At 40.4% G+C, this 17,614-nt stretch overlaps 1 protein-coding gene across 1 annotated transcript; it reads right to left on the minus strand.

The window, feature by feature from the left end:
• Positions 1–718: 718 nt before the first annotated feature.
• Positions 719–17,531, minus strand: ccdc24 (coiled-coil domain containing 24). Its single transcript, XM_075482250.1, has 8 exons — positions 17,434–17,531; positions 13,362–13,537; positions 8,181–8,297; positions 8,000–8,104; positions 6,481–6,535; positions 2,753–2,810; positions 1,788–1,881; positions 719–1,617 (listed from the first exon to the last, which is right to left on the minus strand). The coding sequence occupies exons 1-8, from the start codon at positions 17,455–17,457 to the stop codon at positions 915–917; spliced, it is 1,332 nt and encodes a 443-aa protein (XP_075338365.1). The 5' UTR covers positions 17,458–17,531; the 3' UTR covers positions 719–914.
• Between the last annotated feature and the right edge of the window lie 83 nt (positions 17,532–17,614).

Below are 17,614 nucleotides of genomic sequence, written 5' to 3' on the forward strand. Positions count from 1 at the left end.
CTCACGAGGGAGGAAGCAATTTGCATGCGGGAAGAAGAATGCGCGCTAAAAACTAGCAAGAAAGTACGAGCGAAAAGTGTTTCTAATTCCACTTTCCTCTGGAATTTGCATAGCCTGGAAACAGCCTTCGACTGTAAAAAGTACTCTTTAGTTAAAATATTGCTTTGCACAGCTTAAAAGTTATGGAAAGAAGGCAGCTTGTAGAGTTATAAAGACTATAATATATGTCTAAGACGCCAACTGCACGGTGTCTCATGTGGCACGTTCACGCTCTTAGACTTGGCTTCTGTCTTCTTTCAATTTGGGCACGTTTTGTCTGAAATTTAACTTTGTGGCAAAAAAAAAAAAAGAAAAAGTAATGAACAAAATCGACAAGCGTTACTTTTCGAAATGATTAAAATCGAACAAAAACCCTCACGTACCTCAACACTCCCTGCAGACACTTCCCAGTGAAAACAAGTCTTCCAGCCCTGTTCCTCAAGTCAGAAAACTGATTGTGCACTTTAAAACAAACTATTTCCACACAGGTGTTGTCCAACGAACAGAGGGCGGTGTCTGCACTACATTGAGCTTTTTTGTAAAATGTTATAAGTGAAAAACGTTATCTTGTTTGTTCCTAACGGAAAAGGAAGAAGGAAAAAAAAACTAAAGTCACTTTATTTTTTTTTAGTTTATTTTAACTCACAATTAATAGAAAAAACTCTTAAGAGCACCAGACACCACTTTTACAGCAACATATTTTCAGCCACCCACAAGAACATACTTCTAAATGTTTTTTTGTATTTCTCCTTGCCACACTGACATCATGTTGGCACTCTTGCCGGAGGAGCCTGCTGATGTAACCTGCTGAAAAACTGGGGCAGTGTCTGGGACACTACTTGGTTGACTTGTGGGACCCCGTGTGTTTGTTTTTTTTAGCTTTCTGCAGATTGTGGCAGAGGACATGTGTCCTGTGTTAGTGCATCCATGCCTTCTGGAAGATGTGAGGCATAATCTGTCAGATTGTGGCTCGTTAGGCTGTACTGTTTGTTGGCGTCCTTTCTCAGGTGGCCATTTTTGTTAGGGTAGTTACTGTTCTTTCCTCTGACATCTTGTGTGAGACTTTCACACATGGCTGAACTCTCAGAGCTGTGAGTCTTTCCACACTTATCAGCCTGCACTGCTGTTGACTGAATATTTCTTGAATTACAGGCAAGACCTTTTTTTCTCTCCTTTCGTGGTGACAAATCACTGTCCGTCCTTGGCCTGTGAACACAGCATTGTGTTGACAGACGGGTTTCAAGGCAGGGCGAGTTTCTCTCAGCCTTTTTGTGAAAATCCAAACAAGTCCTGCTGTGGACAGCAGCATCATCTCGCTCTGGGGAAACACTGCAGCGATATTTGCTTTTTACCAACTTCTGGTCAGGGATGAGAGGGCTGTTTGCATGCCCTGAGGATTTGGCTGACTTGCTGAAAGCTGATGTGAGCCTATGTGGACCATGAATCTTGGACAGGGAGGTCTTGTCAGGAGGCCGTCCAGATGGTGGCCTCGGTTTTAGCTGACACAGGGGAAGGGGTCTTAAGACTGATGTAGGAGTCAAAGGTAGCAGAGTGTCAGGCCTTTGTCCTGCTGACAGTCTGTGGGAAATGAATCAGAAGGGAGATGCATCAAGATATATGCTACACTCATAAATCAGTAGCATCATAAAGTTAGATTAAAAAAGACTGAATCGAATAAGAGGACACACGTAGGGCACAATCGGAAAGCAGGCATTAATTCAACGGGGATTAAAAATCTAAATACTAACCTGAAATTGTTTTTCAGTCCCTTCACAGGCGGAGGAGACGATGATGGGAGGAGCTCCAACTCCATTTGTATAGCTCCTCTCAGCTCTTGCAGCTCTGCAGACGAGCAAACAAAACAGAGTCGACACAAGAAATGGTATAAGACACAAAGCCAAGTCCAAAAAGAGTGGTGAAAAATGCAAATTGCAATTTTTTAGAAACTATTTGAACCCAATATCTAATTGAAACGAGTACAAAGAAAATGTGTCAAATCTTAAAACATGGAAATGCTATTGATTTAAAAAAAAAAAAAAAAAACAGCACTGTTTACTATATGAGAAGCTACTGTTGTTCAAATGCATATAGACAAAAAATTCTGACTCTGATTTGTCAGACAACAGGACAGTTTTGGTCCTGGTGTTTTTTTTTCCAGAAATGTATTAGAACCAGTGCAGATTTCCTCTGAGAAATCTTCAAAAATTGAACACTATAAACCCGAGGATGCTGAAATGCTGCAGCATCGCATTGAGGATCATTACTGTAAATTCTCTCACCGAGCGGTTACCTCCTCCCAATCCTCACCTCTGAATGACTCAGCCTCTCTTTTCAGACCAAATCACGCTACCAACCTGTTGACCGTCAACCTCAGTAGCTGTGAGATGTTAGAGGTGCCTTGTTTTCCTCCTTTTCCTCTTTTTGTTTCTTTTGCTGACTTTAAAAATCTTTTTCAGTCTTTTGTTGACCCTGTGCTGTGTGTTTCCTAAACACTCACTGGCATCAAATTTAAACAACAACTACGTAAAAAAAAAAACTGTTGAGTAAGTGCAATCAGAACTTTATTCTTTATGTATTGTTTGCTTGTGCTCATAACCGGCAGTTGTAGAGTATTTAACCAATTAACCATTAAAGTGAGGCATTTTTACAACAAACGGCTTTTAAACAAGAAGTTGCCACCAGATGGCAGCAAATGCCAACATTGTTTCCTCACCTGAAAGCGATGGCTCAGATTTCTCTGACTCACTGTGATACTTTTGTTTTATATTGTCCTGAAAATAAAAAAGACAGGACAAAGAGTGAAAGATTAGGTTACGGTTGCAGTTTAAGTGCACAAAGTGGGATACATAAGAAAAATAAATGCTTTAAACGGCTTCAAGAAAAGCCTTTGGAAACTGCGAAGGAGCGAGGATTAAAAATAACACAGGCAGGGAGGGGGAAGGAATGCATGTGTGTGAGTGTGTCTGTTTGAGGAAAGAAACCACTAAACGATTGAACAGCGGAGTTTCATCATAATTTGGCTTCTAACATCAACATCCATAGCAAATGCAAACCATGGCGCTTTGTGTGCATTTGTGCCCAAAGCTTGCAAAACCAAAGAGCCGAATTCGGAGTGTGTCCGTGTGTGTGTTTGTTTCGAGCGACTGGCCAGCTCCGCTCCTCATTTTACACCGGCACAAATCCTAATGAGAGCCTTTATAGCAACCACAGACCCTCGCACGCATACACGCAGAGAAGTACAAACACACACCAAGTAACCAGGAGATGACCGTAAAAACCCACATCTTGTTCTGCTCTCCCAGTGCGATTCAAACCCAAACCTCCCGGTGTTGTCTTTCAGAGCTGCAGACAACAGGGTTTCTGACAGCGAAGAAACTGAAATCTAAATCAAATGTGTGGCACGTGTCCTTTGAAAATAGGCTTTGAGGCCCATTTGAACACATTGCACAGACATCCTGATGTTTGAGGAATGACTATATGTTTAAGTCACTTCTGTAGTTGAAAACCTAAATTCACCTCTGCAAAGCCCACATGCACAATCTGGCTGGAACCAGTACAGCTGGGTTTCCTCTTATTCTTAGTCATGGCTTTGCTGGTTTTGTAAAGCCTGATCCACCAGCAAAGCTCTGTCAGCAAGTAAGACAAACTGTTCTGATTTGGACAACGTTGGACAGTTTGGATGTGCCCCGTGTCTTTTAAGGAACATGTACTAGGCATAATTTGACCACATCATATATGTTGTGACCTTCATAACGTCAGTGCATGGATAATAAATGATGGAAATGCATCACCATACAGAGGCTAGCAATGTTCTTTCTGCTGCTACACTGTAACTTTAAGCTGTGACTTGCATTTATCTGCACAATGAGACAATATTACCTGGATGGCAGCAGGCTGGTGGAGCGGTAGGCAGCTATGAGCCGCGGTGGTGGGGCTTTGCACAGCTGCTAATTCCAAATACGGAACATGAAGGCTGAAATGCAGCAGCTCCTGTGACAATCACTCACTGCCTGAAAGCCGCTTTAGCAATGTCATTTATCACCTGGACCATAATCAGTCCATCTGTGCTCAGTTTGGACCAGCAGATATGCAACAAAGTCAGACCACGCCTGTCGACCAAAATGACAAACTCTCATCCCCACAGCACTGATGTGTCACAGGTCACTGTGACATTTTGGCTGCGTGGAGGCAGCTTGTATCTTGAACAAGCTTGCTTGAGTTGACTCGGAAGCTCCACATAAAACAATAAACAGGAGACAATGGAGGCAACTAATTGCAGTATTAGAATAAGATAAGTAGGCAGGGACATCGTTGCTCCTAATCCCTGGACAACATGCATAACTTCTTCCGAAAATATCCACCTATTGATAGATCAGATGGATTAATGTGTAAAGCTGCAGTAAGAGTGCAGCGACATCTTCGGGGTGCATGTATACAACAACTGTCGTACTTGACTGACTTCATACTCTACTCAACGGGTCTGCGGAGGTATGGATGTGTGATTTGATCTTAACTGCTGCTGTTTTGGAGCTGGTCCAAGCCACTTTACGAGGCTCCCCCCCTGCTTATGAGTCATAATGAGTCACTGTGAAAGGTGTGTAGAACCAATATAAACGAACAATATAAACTAAGTGTCTAATGCAGCTCTACTCAGTAGCCGTTAAAACAATAAAACTTAATTGCATAAAATAACTGGGTAGATGAATCAGCTGTGTCAAACACAGGGGATGTAACGCACATCAGGGCACCGTCTCAGCTGAAAAAAAAAAGCAAATTGGCAAATCCAGTTGCTCATCATATCTGGAGGTTTTGCACACTTTGTGGTTGATAAGGAAAACTAAAATGATTTCACTAAGTAGAACAGGCCTTTGAGCACATAATGGATGTTAATAATCATGATCTGAAAACTGTTAGCAACTTCAGATGTTTTCCTGCCTTGCGTGTCACTATGTAAGTTGTTCCTCTTTGGATGAGAATCCAAATTCCTTTTGTTTTGCAAAAGCTGATGACCGAAGATTACTCGACTGTGACCACTTCTTTGACACCTGTTTGTTTCAGGAATTGCAACTCACTCCCATGTTAAGCCTCTCTAAGGTAAATTACTTTGAAACAGCCATATTTAAAGGTAACACAAAAAAAAAAAAAATCACACAGAAAATCCTGAGTGCAAGTTATAGTGTCCTTCCTTCCAAGAGCCAGTGAGTTATTGCGGTTAATGAGGCAGTTATGTCTTGCACTAAACAGCTTCAACATCATCCAATGTGTCAGCGACTAGAGGCGCACGGTAAGTTCATGCCATGCTCGAACAAATCACTTGCCTAAAGAGGTAATTATCTCACAGGGACTGAAAATGATTCCACATTAAAACAGAACCTCACTCTAAAACAAACAAAACAAAAAAAAACTTGAAAACAACAGCAACACTCACAACCTTCAGGTTTAAATGGCTTGAATGGCCCTACTTTAGGTCAGTAAACTTAAACTATATCCCCTCCTCATCCTCCTTCACCAGGTTTTTACTTTAAACACCCCTCCCTTTAGCTGCTTTGTTTATTTTCCCAAAGGGACTTTCACGCACGACTGTGGCCACATACCGTGTCCACTTGTGGTTTTTCCTAAAAAGGTTTGAGAACTGGAATTTACCAACATTTCAAATTCTGTTTCCAAAACAAAATCTGTCTGCAGACCAGATTTCCACATCTGGTCTGCAGATCAGTCCTACATCTGGCTCAACTTGCTATGTTTCTCTCATGCAAGTCAGTGTAGTCAGATTACAGATATGACAGCTCGTGTGCTTCACCTCGTGTGATCCACATCCTGTATGTGCCTAAAAATGTCCAAATCTACATTTGAGAGAGAGAGAGAGAGATTGGCATTTCCCAACACAGCAACAGCTTTTGGCTAAACAGATGGGGAAAAAAAGTTTCGAGGGAAGCTTTGCAGTTTTCTTTTGCAAGCGTGAGTGGACACCTTGGCAGGGTTTCAGTGCCAAGACAGCCCGTCTACATCAGGGATTCAAACTCAAGGGAAAAAAAAATCTTTTTAGGAAAGAGTGTGCTTCTGCAGTGAGTTTGAGTTTAACGGTACTGAACACTTGATTCAGTGGCTTCACAGATAATAAACACTGAAACTCAACTTGTTATTTGGTATGATCCTGAAAAAAAGCTTTTTTACGTGCTGATTTTAGGGAAACCTTTCGAGAAATTTAAGGGTAAAAACACTTAATTGTCCAGATATCAGTACAGGATGTTTTTTAGGGTTTTATTAAATGGGTTGTAATGATGGTTCACATCTGTTCATGGCTGGATCGATACAGTGAATCGGTGCCTTGGTTGAGTTGTAGTTTGCCACAAATAATAACAATAATCTCAGGATAAGCATCAAAGCTGGACTACTGGAGTGTGGCCATTTCTTTGGTCGTCAAATGTTTTCCACTCTTACCTTTAAATCCTTTATCACTGCAGTCAATGCTTCATATTCCCCCAAGAAGATAGACCTACAGTATAGATAGATAGATAGATAGATAGATAGATAGAAAGGTGTTAAAACCTCATTAAACTGCTGGTCCAGTGACAACATAAATCAGCAGGTGAGCTGCTCAGAGTCTATTTCTGCAGGTTTCTAAATGTACTGAGGATACTGTGTCTTATTTTTCTTTCTCCTCCCTCTCCCTTCTACACTTTCTCCTTCTCTGGTCACATAACCATAGCAGACATTTTTCACTTCCTTCAAACGAAAAAGGAACCCTCTGCCAACTCGGCCTGGTCTGGGATCCATTTTCTGACAGTGGGACCTTTTGTTCTGGTCTAGTCGGGAAATGGGAGAGAGAAGGAGAGACAGGGAAGAAGAAAGAAGGAGGCACTTTTCCAAGGTTATTCTAGTGGCCATATAGCCCTGTGGGACTCAAAGTGAGGGATGGAGAGGGACGAAGGCAGGGTACTCAAACTTATAGAGAACACGTAATTAGGTCATTGACGATAATATTATGCTTAGAAGTTTACCAGTGTGACATGCTACATTCACTGTGTCCAACTGTTATGCAGTTTTAATTTCTTAAGTTTGAAAAAAGCCAAACAGTTCAAAAAAGGCTTGTTAGGTTAGAATTAACAGAAAAGAAAAGGGGAAAAATGAGAGATGATGAACTTTTTTCGACTTCTTCGAGGCAGAACAAGGAGTTGACACTGATTAGTTTGGCACGTTGGTTAAAAACAGACCACTTGATTTCAAAATAGAAAATAGCAAGTTCACAACTTAAAAATCATCATATAACTATCACAGTGGCATCAGCACTTTGATACTGAAAATGTAATTAAAATATTACATTTGAAGTCACCAGAACAAATATGAGAGTTAATCAAAAGAAGAACAGAGAGTTAATAGTTTTCTCTTTCAAACATAACACCACTCTGAGGGATTTGCCTGATAAATTCTGTTGTCCGTACAAAGAAAATTGTCATTGCATACAAAAGAGTTTGATTGAGGGGCCCATGTGAAGTAGGTGCTTTTTAATTATTTTTCTTAATTTAAAAATGACATTTAATTCAAATGTCAAACTAATTCAGGCTGATGGTTTAGTCATCAAAAGTCTCACGGTACTGCAGCGACTTGTTTTCTTGCCAGTTGAGGGCAGCAAAAACACGTTGTGATAACATTACTAGCATATTTACGCTGGTGAGAACGGTGATCTTGAAACTAAAAAGTTGCTTTTTTAAGCACTTAGCAGGTACTTGGTAATGTTAAGTCATAACTCTGATATCTAGTTTTCAACTTCTCCAGGAAATGTAGCATGTAGCAGCTAAATGCTCGGTTGTGTTCAGGGGTCAGGTGATTAGCGATTTGTCATCGAAAACACCAGCCTCCTATTGGTTGGGATACATGCAACGAGAGCAGTAAGCCTCACAGGTAAGCGTGTCCCTGTGCACTTCATATTGTTTCATATCGTCAGCTCTGTGGACCTTACCTGAGGCGACTAACCACTGTGTGAATCTCATTAACATTCAGTTTGTCTCTAATTTCTTCAATCTCATCCTCAGCACTGGACTGGACTGAACAGTGAGAGCTTCGCCTGCAGGAAGAGAGAAGAAAAGAGGAAACTATATTCTCTCCATCTTTGAAGGCCATGCTGATTCTTCTTCACTAACCTGCTGGGATTTTCAGTATCTTCAGGGTTGCTACAGTTGCTGTAACAGATGTCCTGGTGACCAAGGGCGTAGTTTACAGTCTCAAGTTTGTATCGAAACAGAGGCTCCTCCACATCCCTGTTACAGCAAAAGCAGAGATAAAGGCTGAGCCTGTGAACAACAGATTAATAAATGTACTTTTCTGTAATATGCACAGCCCAAGGCAAGGTGAAAGTGTTGATAACCTTTAATGTAAACTTAAAAACAATATCTTTAAACTAGCTTTTATGGACGTTATGTGACTGAAATATCCTTTCTTGTTTTGTCCATTTTATTGATTTTATCTATATTAACTCTCTTTCATTCAGTTTATATCCACCACCATCTTCTTAAAAACGGCACAAGTAATCAATGGGATATTTTTGCACTTTGCAAAATTACGTTTCGTGTCCTTTCAGCTCCATAAAGCCAAATCATGGAGTATCATTAGAGCAAAACTATTTCCAAATGTGTGTGTGAAGTGTATCTCGATCTGGTTGTGTAGTTATATTTATGATATGAAGTGTATTCAGATCCACCACTCAGTCATCTTCCCCTAAAAAAAGGTTGCAGCTGCAGATAAAATGGCAGCCTGGTTCAGCCTGCTTAATTTTATAGCCTTTGCTTGAGGGAAAATGTGTCTTTTCATGCCACTCTGACAATTACATGGAGCTTTGGTCGTGTGGGGGTGTGTGTGTGGGTGAGTTGCTGTGAGTGTGAAGGAAGGCTGTGAATGGCCGGAGCATCAGGACCACCCAAGAGGAGGCCAATGAGATAAATCAGTTGACATTTACAAGGTACACACCCATCGACCTACCCTCATATGAATCTTATGTAAAATGTGTGACCAACACATCTCCTGCTGAAACAAGTTGTGCCATTTCTAGGAAAGTTTTCTCAGCAAACATGTCTGGCAAATCAAATTAGAAAGAATGAATATGCACAAATAATAATTTCCAGCAAAGGGCAAAAGACCAGTATTTTCTTAATTTCCAGTCCAACAAAGCAGATTAAATTGAGCAAAGTTGACAAACGGGGGGCTGCGGAGAAGCTTTGCTAAGTGGAAGTGTTGTTACTTTATGTGTGTTGGGTTTACTCCTGAAAGCCATTCAGCTGATGTGCACTTGGGACTTAGCCTAATTGAACGATCAAAGGCTTGAAACACACACAAACACCCAGTGCCATGCTTCAAGGTCAACAACTACACTGAAGCCAACTTCAAAGAGGAAATGCGATTTGCACTGGCACCGTCTGTGTGGCACTGTTCCCACACAGCCACGAACAATGGGGGTACATTTCTCAGACTGAAAGGGACTTTTTATAATCCATTTACATTCTAGCCAAAGCACTTTACAAGATCGACTTGTGACGTGTGAGCAAGTGAAGTTTCAGTCTGTGTTTTGCTTCATTTCTTTCAGACACTCTGCTGTTATGGACCTGGAGTCTGTTGGGAACCGGATTCTCAGCTTAAACATTGGACCTCTGAGATTTGTTCAAAATATATCCCTGTCGACCTGGCTGTCTTAAGGAGCACATCTTTCTTTTGATGCATGAAAAAGATTCTATTTCAACTAAGGGCAAACGTCACTGGTTCTTCAAGTGGTGTCGACAGCAATGTGACTCTGGGGTTGGCAGTGTGATTTTTCAGTATTGGACTGTCAAATATGCTGAGACACAGACGTCACATAGCAGGAGATGTAACATCAAGCGAGGCAAATGAACTCATAGTTGGTTTACTACAACTTTTTTGTTGTTTGATTTAAAAGGAAAAGTCAGATTTCTTAATTCCATCACTAATACAAGAGAGATCTGTGACCTCTTGCTTTCTCTCTATATAACACACTTTGATTTAAAGTTATTGATTCATTCTTTTCATTTGATTTACAAAACTCAAAGGTAGTTGCTATTAAGTGTGTAAAAACCAATCAGTTACGTGTTAATTTAAATGATGTTAAGAAAAAGACGACTTTGTCAGCAGCGCCTTGAAATTGTTTGGACGGGAGTAATTTAAGTTTGCAGATCTAATTTCTATCTTTTTCATTCACAATAATTGTATTTTCAGTGCAGCAACACTTTCCCACATATCGCCTTGATAGATAGATCGCAGTGCGGTCAGTTCTTTCCAAACAGATTTATTAGTCGTTACTTTATCTTAGTCTGAAGCCTGTGTCACAGTACGTACTGCAGAAAAATTAAACAAGTTCTGTTTTTTTTCCAATAAAGTGAGACTCTTACTTTGATCCAAGCTGAGATATACCAACAACTAATTGATAGATTTTGATATACAATCTAATGTATCATATTTACAGTTACCACAAGACGCCTTGACGTTAGATCAGGTACAGCTATATGCCGGAATGATGCAATGCTGAGTTCAAATGGTAAATTTGCAAACATGCAAATCATCAGGATGTTAAAACTAGAAACAGCAACAATTTTGGCATCATAGTGCTGTTAACCTCACTGCAGACTTACACACACCAAGCTATCAGACTTCTAAACAATCAGAGTCTGGTATGAACAGATTGCATACATGAATGACTGGACTGAACACGCACACACACACACACCATCTCATCCCTTAAATCTGTCTACACACACTTAAGAGTACAATGTTTACATTTATTTCAAATAAATGCTAAACACATTGTTTACACCCACTGTTCCCACTATCAGTGGGCTATCTGCACTGTTCCCTTCCCTGTATTCATTGTTTTTTGCTCTGTTATACTGTAAACTGTCCTGCGTATTTATTGTATTGTCTTGCGTTTTTGCACATGCTACTGCACATGTGCACTTCATGTTGTGTTGTGTAGTTACTGTTCTGTGTAGCACCTTGGTCCTGGAGGAACGTTGTTTCGTTTCACTGTGTACTGTACACCACTGTATATGGTTAAAATGACAATAAAACCACTTGACACTTGACTTGACCTATTCACACTGCTGTAAAACATTAGTCATGTTTCTCATTGGACGACATTGTGTGTCTCCTAGCATAAACAGGAGGGAAATGTTAGAAAAATCATAGTAGTATCAAGTAATACTATGAGAAAAAGCTGTACTATGTGATGGGGGGAGGCTTCCTCCTATCTTTCAGTTCTCATAACATTGTGTGGCTAGTGAGATTGTTTTTGTCTACTGTCTGAACTCAATTTCTCATAACAATGTGTGGCTAGTGAGAAACATAAATAGCGATAGTACATTTTTTTAACTCAGACAACTCTGGCTTCCTGATAGGTTGTGCAGACTTGTCTCCCTGCTGCAAGAATAAATGGTTTGTGTTAATTGTCTCCAGCAACTCTGGGCCTAATTTTGTCAAGCTAGAATGTAGAAAGATGGACATATTCACAAATACACCAGTCACTGGTTCGTGAACTGCCATTTTGAAGCCTTGACCTGAGCATTTGGCTGATCCCACATTTGGTATTTTTGGAGCTTCCATATTTGGACAAGAGGTTGGAACTGGAGAGCAATTTGAAACCTCTCTTTGAGGCCTAATATCATAATGCAAATGGAATTATTTCCAAATATCCAAAATCAAATTTAGAATATTATATAATTATGATTTTTAGAAAATATTCATAGACTTAGTTCTTCATGAGGGAAGTGACACTTTTTATGAAAAAGTATCTATTGGAGCTACAATAGATATATTTAAAGACAGTCCCCATTGACCATCTGTGGTATTGAACTTTAAGGTGCTCCTCTCTGGCACAGAGTAACAAACACAATTGCAAACACCCTTTTTTTTTTTGTCTGTGCCACCAACACACAAGAGTATACATAAAGTCTACAAAGCAGATCAAGTCAGTTGGATCAGTGGCTCAGCTGAGGGTTGGGTATAATGGTATTGATTAAAAAAATGAACCTACAAACACCTCAATGGCAGTGGGGATAGCTCAAAAGCAGAAGTACGAACAAAAGAAAACATAAAAATGCAGAGGACAAATTGAGAGACAATAAATGACAAGCCAGGAACCAGAACAATTCATCTTATGCTATGCTCTTCTTAGAAGACCCACCAAAAGCAAGGAGGTGTCACTGGGCCACATTCCTGGCAGCAGAGAGCCGGTTGCTGGGATGGGAACATTACACAGACTCTCACACTCGCACACAATGTGACTCCTGACATTATTCATGCGGGCAGTGCGACCCCCACGATATTAAGTATGTAGTTTTTATTATTTGTAATAAATTGTCTGGAGCGTTTTAATACTCACATTAAAAGTAAAACGCCAAGAAAAGCCCGTCTCTGACCTAAGTTTTTACTAAGAGTAGCTATAGAAATAATAATAAAACAAAAACATGCAGGGTTTCGTGAGGTTTTATTACCACTTCTGGAGCTGCGTATAAATGGCATATAAAAGAGATAAAGAGAAGCGGGCCTTATTGTTGTCTTCCAGTGGGCTCTTCACTGGCAAACAACAGGATATAAATCAGCCATATGTTATGTCCTCACTTTCAACTAAACAAGTGTTTGTTGCCAATTGGATCAGAATGCAGATCCTCCTCCTTTAATTATCCCATTGTTCCACAACTTCTGAACCCGACCACAACCTCCCTGCAGAGGGCCCAAAATCTCTGAAAACCTTTCTTCCACTGATTTCCCAGCCTGTTCGTGACTGTCGTGGGGACACAATATGGTACTTTGTGGCGCTCTTTGTTTGGGGTAAAACGACGTAGACAGTGTAAGACCACAGTTTGAATTGATTAGCCCATCGCTTAGCAGCAGGAAAAGTTAAAGAGCAGTGTTGTGCTTGGAACAGGAAAAAAGGAGCGAGGGAGTAACAAAGTGCGAAGGAGTGAATAACTCTAATAGACGTTTTTTTTTAACAATGCAGTTGAAAAAATGGACGGAAATATGGCAAACATCTGAGTTTGGAAATCTTTGGTGTAAAACTATGGTCTGTGGAACTGTATGTGGTATATTTCATGGTATATGGTATTTACCATTTTGTATATCAAATGTCTAAAACTAATATTCCACACAAGTGATTTTTCTATTGTCTTCATTCACTTCCATTTTTGTGTTTTTCTCTTAATTCTATATTAAAATCATGTGACAATAATTAGCATTAAAACTTAAAAAAACCAAAACATTGTGTTTTCTCTATCATTCATTAAAAATATACACTAGAGCAGATTTAGGAGAGTGAGACCAACCTTCCTCGCCTACAGGTTCTTTCTTTGAGCGTCTGCAGTAACATCTTCACCTCAGCTCTCACCAGCTCTTTCACAGCAGGGGGGTCAGCTAGTGGGAAGCCCTGCTGACATGTGAATGAGGTCTCTGGCCCGCCGCTGTGCTTTCCACCTTGTTGACTCTCCTGCCAAATCTCTGCCTGCAGAATTAACCAGAAGTTACATAAAGATGTGTTTTATCGACTTAAGACATGTTGTTATCCAAAGCAGAATGGAAAATCTTCCGGCAATTTGCTGCCGCAAGTGACGTTAACATCCACTCCTTTTATGAGGATATAAAAAAAAAGCATAACAACTGTGTGAGCACAAGCCATTAATGAAAAACAACACATCAGTGTTTCTATAAAGACTAAATGTGACTGAACCGCCACAACAAAAATGGGATTTCAGGATGGCTTACGTACTTCTTCATGTAAAGATACACCTGATGCACTGTCTGTCTTTCTATCTGATTCAACAGCTAAAAATAAAATAAAAAAAGATGTAAAATGGTAAAAAGGTATGTGGATAAAAACTGTCCCACTGCCAGTACAAATACTGTGGTTGAATTATGAAGAGACTTCCCTGCAATTTGTCTCCTACCTTTCTTCCGTTTCTGTGAGATCAAATATTTTTCTCTCTTTTCCTCATTGTTGCAAGAAGACCTTGTTTACAGTAAACCTGCTGTGAACGCTGCAGCATTTAAACTGCTAAATGCAAAACACCAGCACATGTTAATTAGCTTTCACTCTGCACTGGACACCCAAAGACTGAAGAACCTTACGATGCAAAGTGTTTGGCTCGGCCATCAGACATCAGACAAACAGCCCCGTGTGCCATGAACCCAACAAGGTTTTCAGACTCTGTAATGTGTATGAGCGCTTATGTCCCAGTGTCTGGATATCATTAGCACCTCCACACCAGTTTCCTGACAATCATTTCTACCGAGTTGCAGTCAAGACTTCCCTTCAAGGGAATACATCGGACGATACTAAACGCGTCACTTCTGGATTTTGCATGTGTGTGCATGTCCGCTCAAACACCAGCAGTTACGCTGCATCTTGCATGCACACACAAGCCTTTAAAACTCACACCTACTCTCTCCATGTGTTTTTGGGTGATGAGGTGTTTATGTGAAAGGATTTATGGCTCACTGACTAATAGGTTTTCCCCGGATTTTGCCGACTGCTGGTCTCATTATGGAGCGATGTTAAGGGAGCACGTTTGAAATATGTCAGCAACGCCACCAGGAACTATAATGTTGGATGATTTCAATTGCATTTAAGAATACATTGAACTAAAAGCGTCCATTTTCCCTCAGCTTAGAGAGAAAGAGGGAGAATCTAGAGGTGCGCACCACGAGATAAGCCTTGTAGGGAGACATGAAGAGAGTCAAATATTTCTTCAGGTCTATGCGCCTTAGACAATGAGGACCTTGATAGAGAGAGAAAAGGCTGCATTGAGGAATGGAAGAACTGCCTACTCATCAACTATCGCTTTTCTCTTACAGAGGGATGGAGCTTATTACATGGCTGCAAAAAGAAATAAGAGCCAAAAAAGACTGGCAGAGGAGGACAGAAGAAAAAGAGAAAGAGGAAATGATTAGACCCAACAGTTAAGCGTAATAACTGAAGGAATACCTCCATGAGCCCCTGAGAGTTGAATAAGGCACTCTGTGCTTTGTGATTTTTTTTTTTTCTGCCCTGGAAATTTCTCAAAGCTCTCCGCCTAAATCTTTCTTTCCGTCTGGAGGCTTTACAGTCAGCCACCACATATTCTGAACTGTAGAGAAATATCAGAGGAATACTGAAACTAAAACACGCAGGCACATAGTATGCATACACACACACACACACACACACACACACACACACACACACACACACACACACACACACACAGGCTTGCAGGGTCTCTTCCTTTGTCTGAGAGCAAAGTTTATCGACCTGGCTGGATTCCTGCATTGATGCCGCTCTACATTGTACTTCAATCCTAGTTTTTCTTTTGAACTCACATTTTTTTGACTGTGAATGGAGTATGCTTGAGCCCATCTGCTGACACATAATTGTCCCGTGTGCTTTTTACATGTAAGCTGCGACAGAACTCACATGTCATCGGCTCTAGAGCCGAGGCAAACTATGTCCAGGTGTTTTTCCGCAAACACTGACTGACCTGCTGGTGCTCTGCAGCCAAACGAGAGCCGATTTACAGATGGAAAGATTTCTGCGCTGAACCAGGCGAGGGGCAGAGAAGTCAGCAGAAGTTAGCAGAGAAGAGAAGAAAAGAAAAGACAGATGGTAGACAGACGGGGTCGTTTTAGAGGGAAGGATGTGGGGTGTTTCTATTTTTCTTATATGCTACAGAGAATATAGTGGAGTAAAAATATTCGTCCCTGTGGTATTCACAGCAGTCTTGATTTTAAGTGCACAAGTATGACCTATCTTATGTAAGTAAGCTTGAGAGGAATGTTCCCTCGGTAAGTTAGGCCATATGTATTCACCTTTTCCTGGAAGACAGACAGATTTTCAACAAATCCCTGTTTTGCTCTGAATGTCTTTTAATGCATCTGTCAATTAGAAAAAAAGTAAATATCTTGATAATCATTCGTGAACATTAAGATACTATTGTTAACTTTTAAAACTTTTTGTGTCTTTTTTGGTCATCTAACAACTCTTTATAACTATAAGGCTATTTGAATACCATTTTTTCTTATTTAGGACATTTTTGTCCTAAATATTCTCATAGCGGAAATTAACGTATTTGAATCCCTTCAAATCTAGTCCACTTTAAAGATCAACTACTGGCTACTACTTTGAGAGAGACTTCCCAGCTTAAATTTAGATTTTTGAGAACTTGTATTGTTTTTTTTAATCAACTGTAAGATGAACTTTGATGCTTTTTCTACGGCAGTTTCTGAGTTTATAATGAACATGTTTTATGCAGATTCGTGAGGCTAACATTACAAGACATTTACCTCATTACCTCCACAACTTTCAACTATCAAAGGCAATGAAAAAACTCAAATGCAGGCAATTGTGTTTTTACAAGTGATTATCAAATCGCTGCAACCATTCGAGATGACAACACAAGCATCAAAGTGACAAGAGCGCTTTTAGCTGCTCCACTGTTAGAGCACTTTAACATTTTTGGGTTCAAAACTCTGAAAAAAATATGTTTGTTTGATTTACCCGTCAACATGAGTCACTATCAATTTATTTCCCCCCAAAAAAGTACGGGGATGAACAGGAGGGTTCTTCGGGAATGTCAGATCCTGAATATAAAAGCCCTCAGTTATTTACAGCAAGTAACCATGGACAGAGTTTACAATGGTCTCAGAAAAATGCAGGATTCTGAAAATGGTAAAACATCATACAGATAGCTACATTAGGCCAAAATAGGCTTCGTAGTAGTCCTAGATTTCGGTACAGGATACAATCTGCAATCCTTTGATTTTTATCTATGATCTCTGTCCAGAACTTTTTCTCTTCTTTTCAAATGAACCTCAGTCTGGACCTTGAGTCGGCCTTTTTAATGAGCTGTTCCCCTCAGCTTAGAGTTTGCTCAGTGACCCAGCAAGTCTCTCTCGTATGATCTCATGTTGCCAGTGCTTCCCATTCAAGGGGACTTTGGGGCTGAAAGTTTAGCTGACCTTCAGCAAGTATTGATGTCTGTCTGGATCACATGTAGACCTCTTTGCAGTACAATGTCACGTTTCACTTTCATTAAGGGATCTAAGAACTGTACTCAGTGAACGTCTCTACAGATCCAAACGGACTCACTAACGTGGCTATAAACTTGAGTTTTTAAACTGTTACACAGCTAGTAATGCTTGGCCAAGCAATTTGTTTTATTCACCCTGCCAAAAAGGAAATTCTTGTCAATCCTGTGGTGGCATTCTTGTGAAAACCTACCAAAAATAGACTCTGTGTCGGATTTCCTTGCAGGAATATAACTGTAAGAGCACAACAATGAAATCATTCAAGAGTAAGGTTCCAACTTGAAAGCCAGGTGTGTGAACGCTACATCACGAAAAAGTCACCAAACAGTGGAGTCTCACCTCCGCGTACGCTTCCGTGTACATGTCCACCAGATGATGGCCCAGTGCTGAACGGATCTTCAGCAGCTCTGACTCAGAAACATGTTCAGTAATCAGGCTCCACAGGGACTGGCCAGGACACTGGTTTCTGTCAGGCGAATGCATGAGAAGGGCAATCTAGGCACAACGCGAGGAAGATTAA

Source organism: Odontesthes bonariensis, chromosome 14 (assembly GCF_027942865.1).
Source record: "Odontesthes bonariensis isolate fOdoBon6 chromosome 14, fOdoBon6.hap1, whole genome shotgun sequence".
Taxonomy (NCBI): Eukaryota; Metazoa; Chordata; class Actinopteri; order Atheriniformes; family Atherinopsidae; genus Odontesthes; species Odontesthes bonariensis.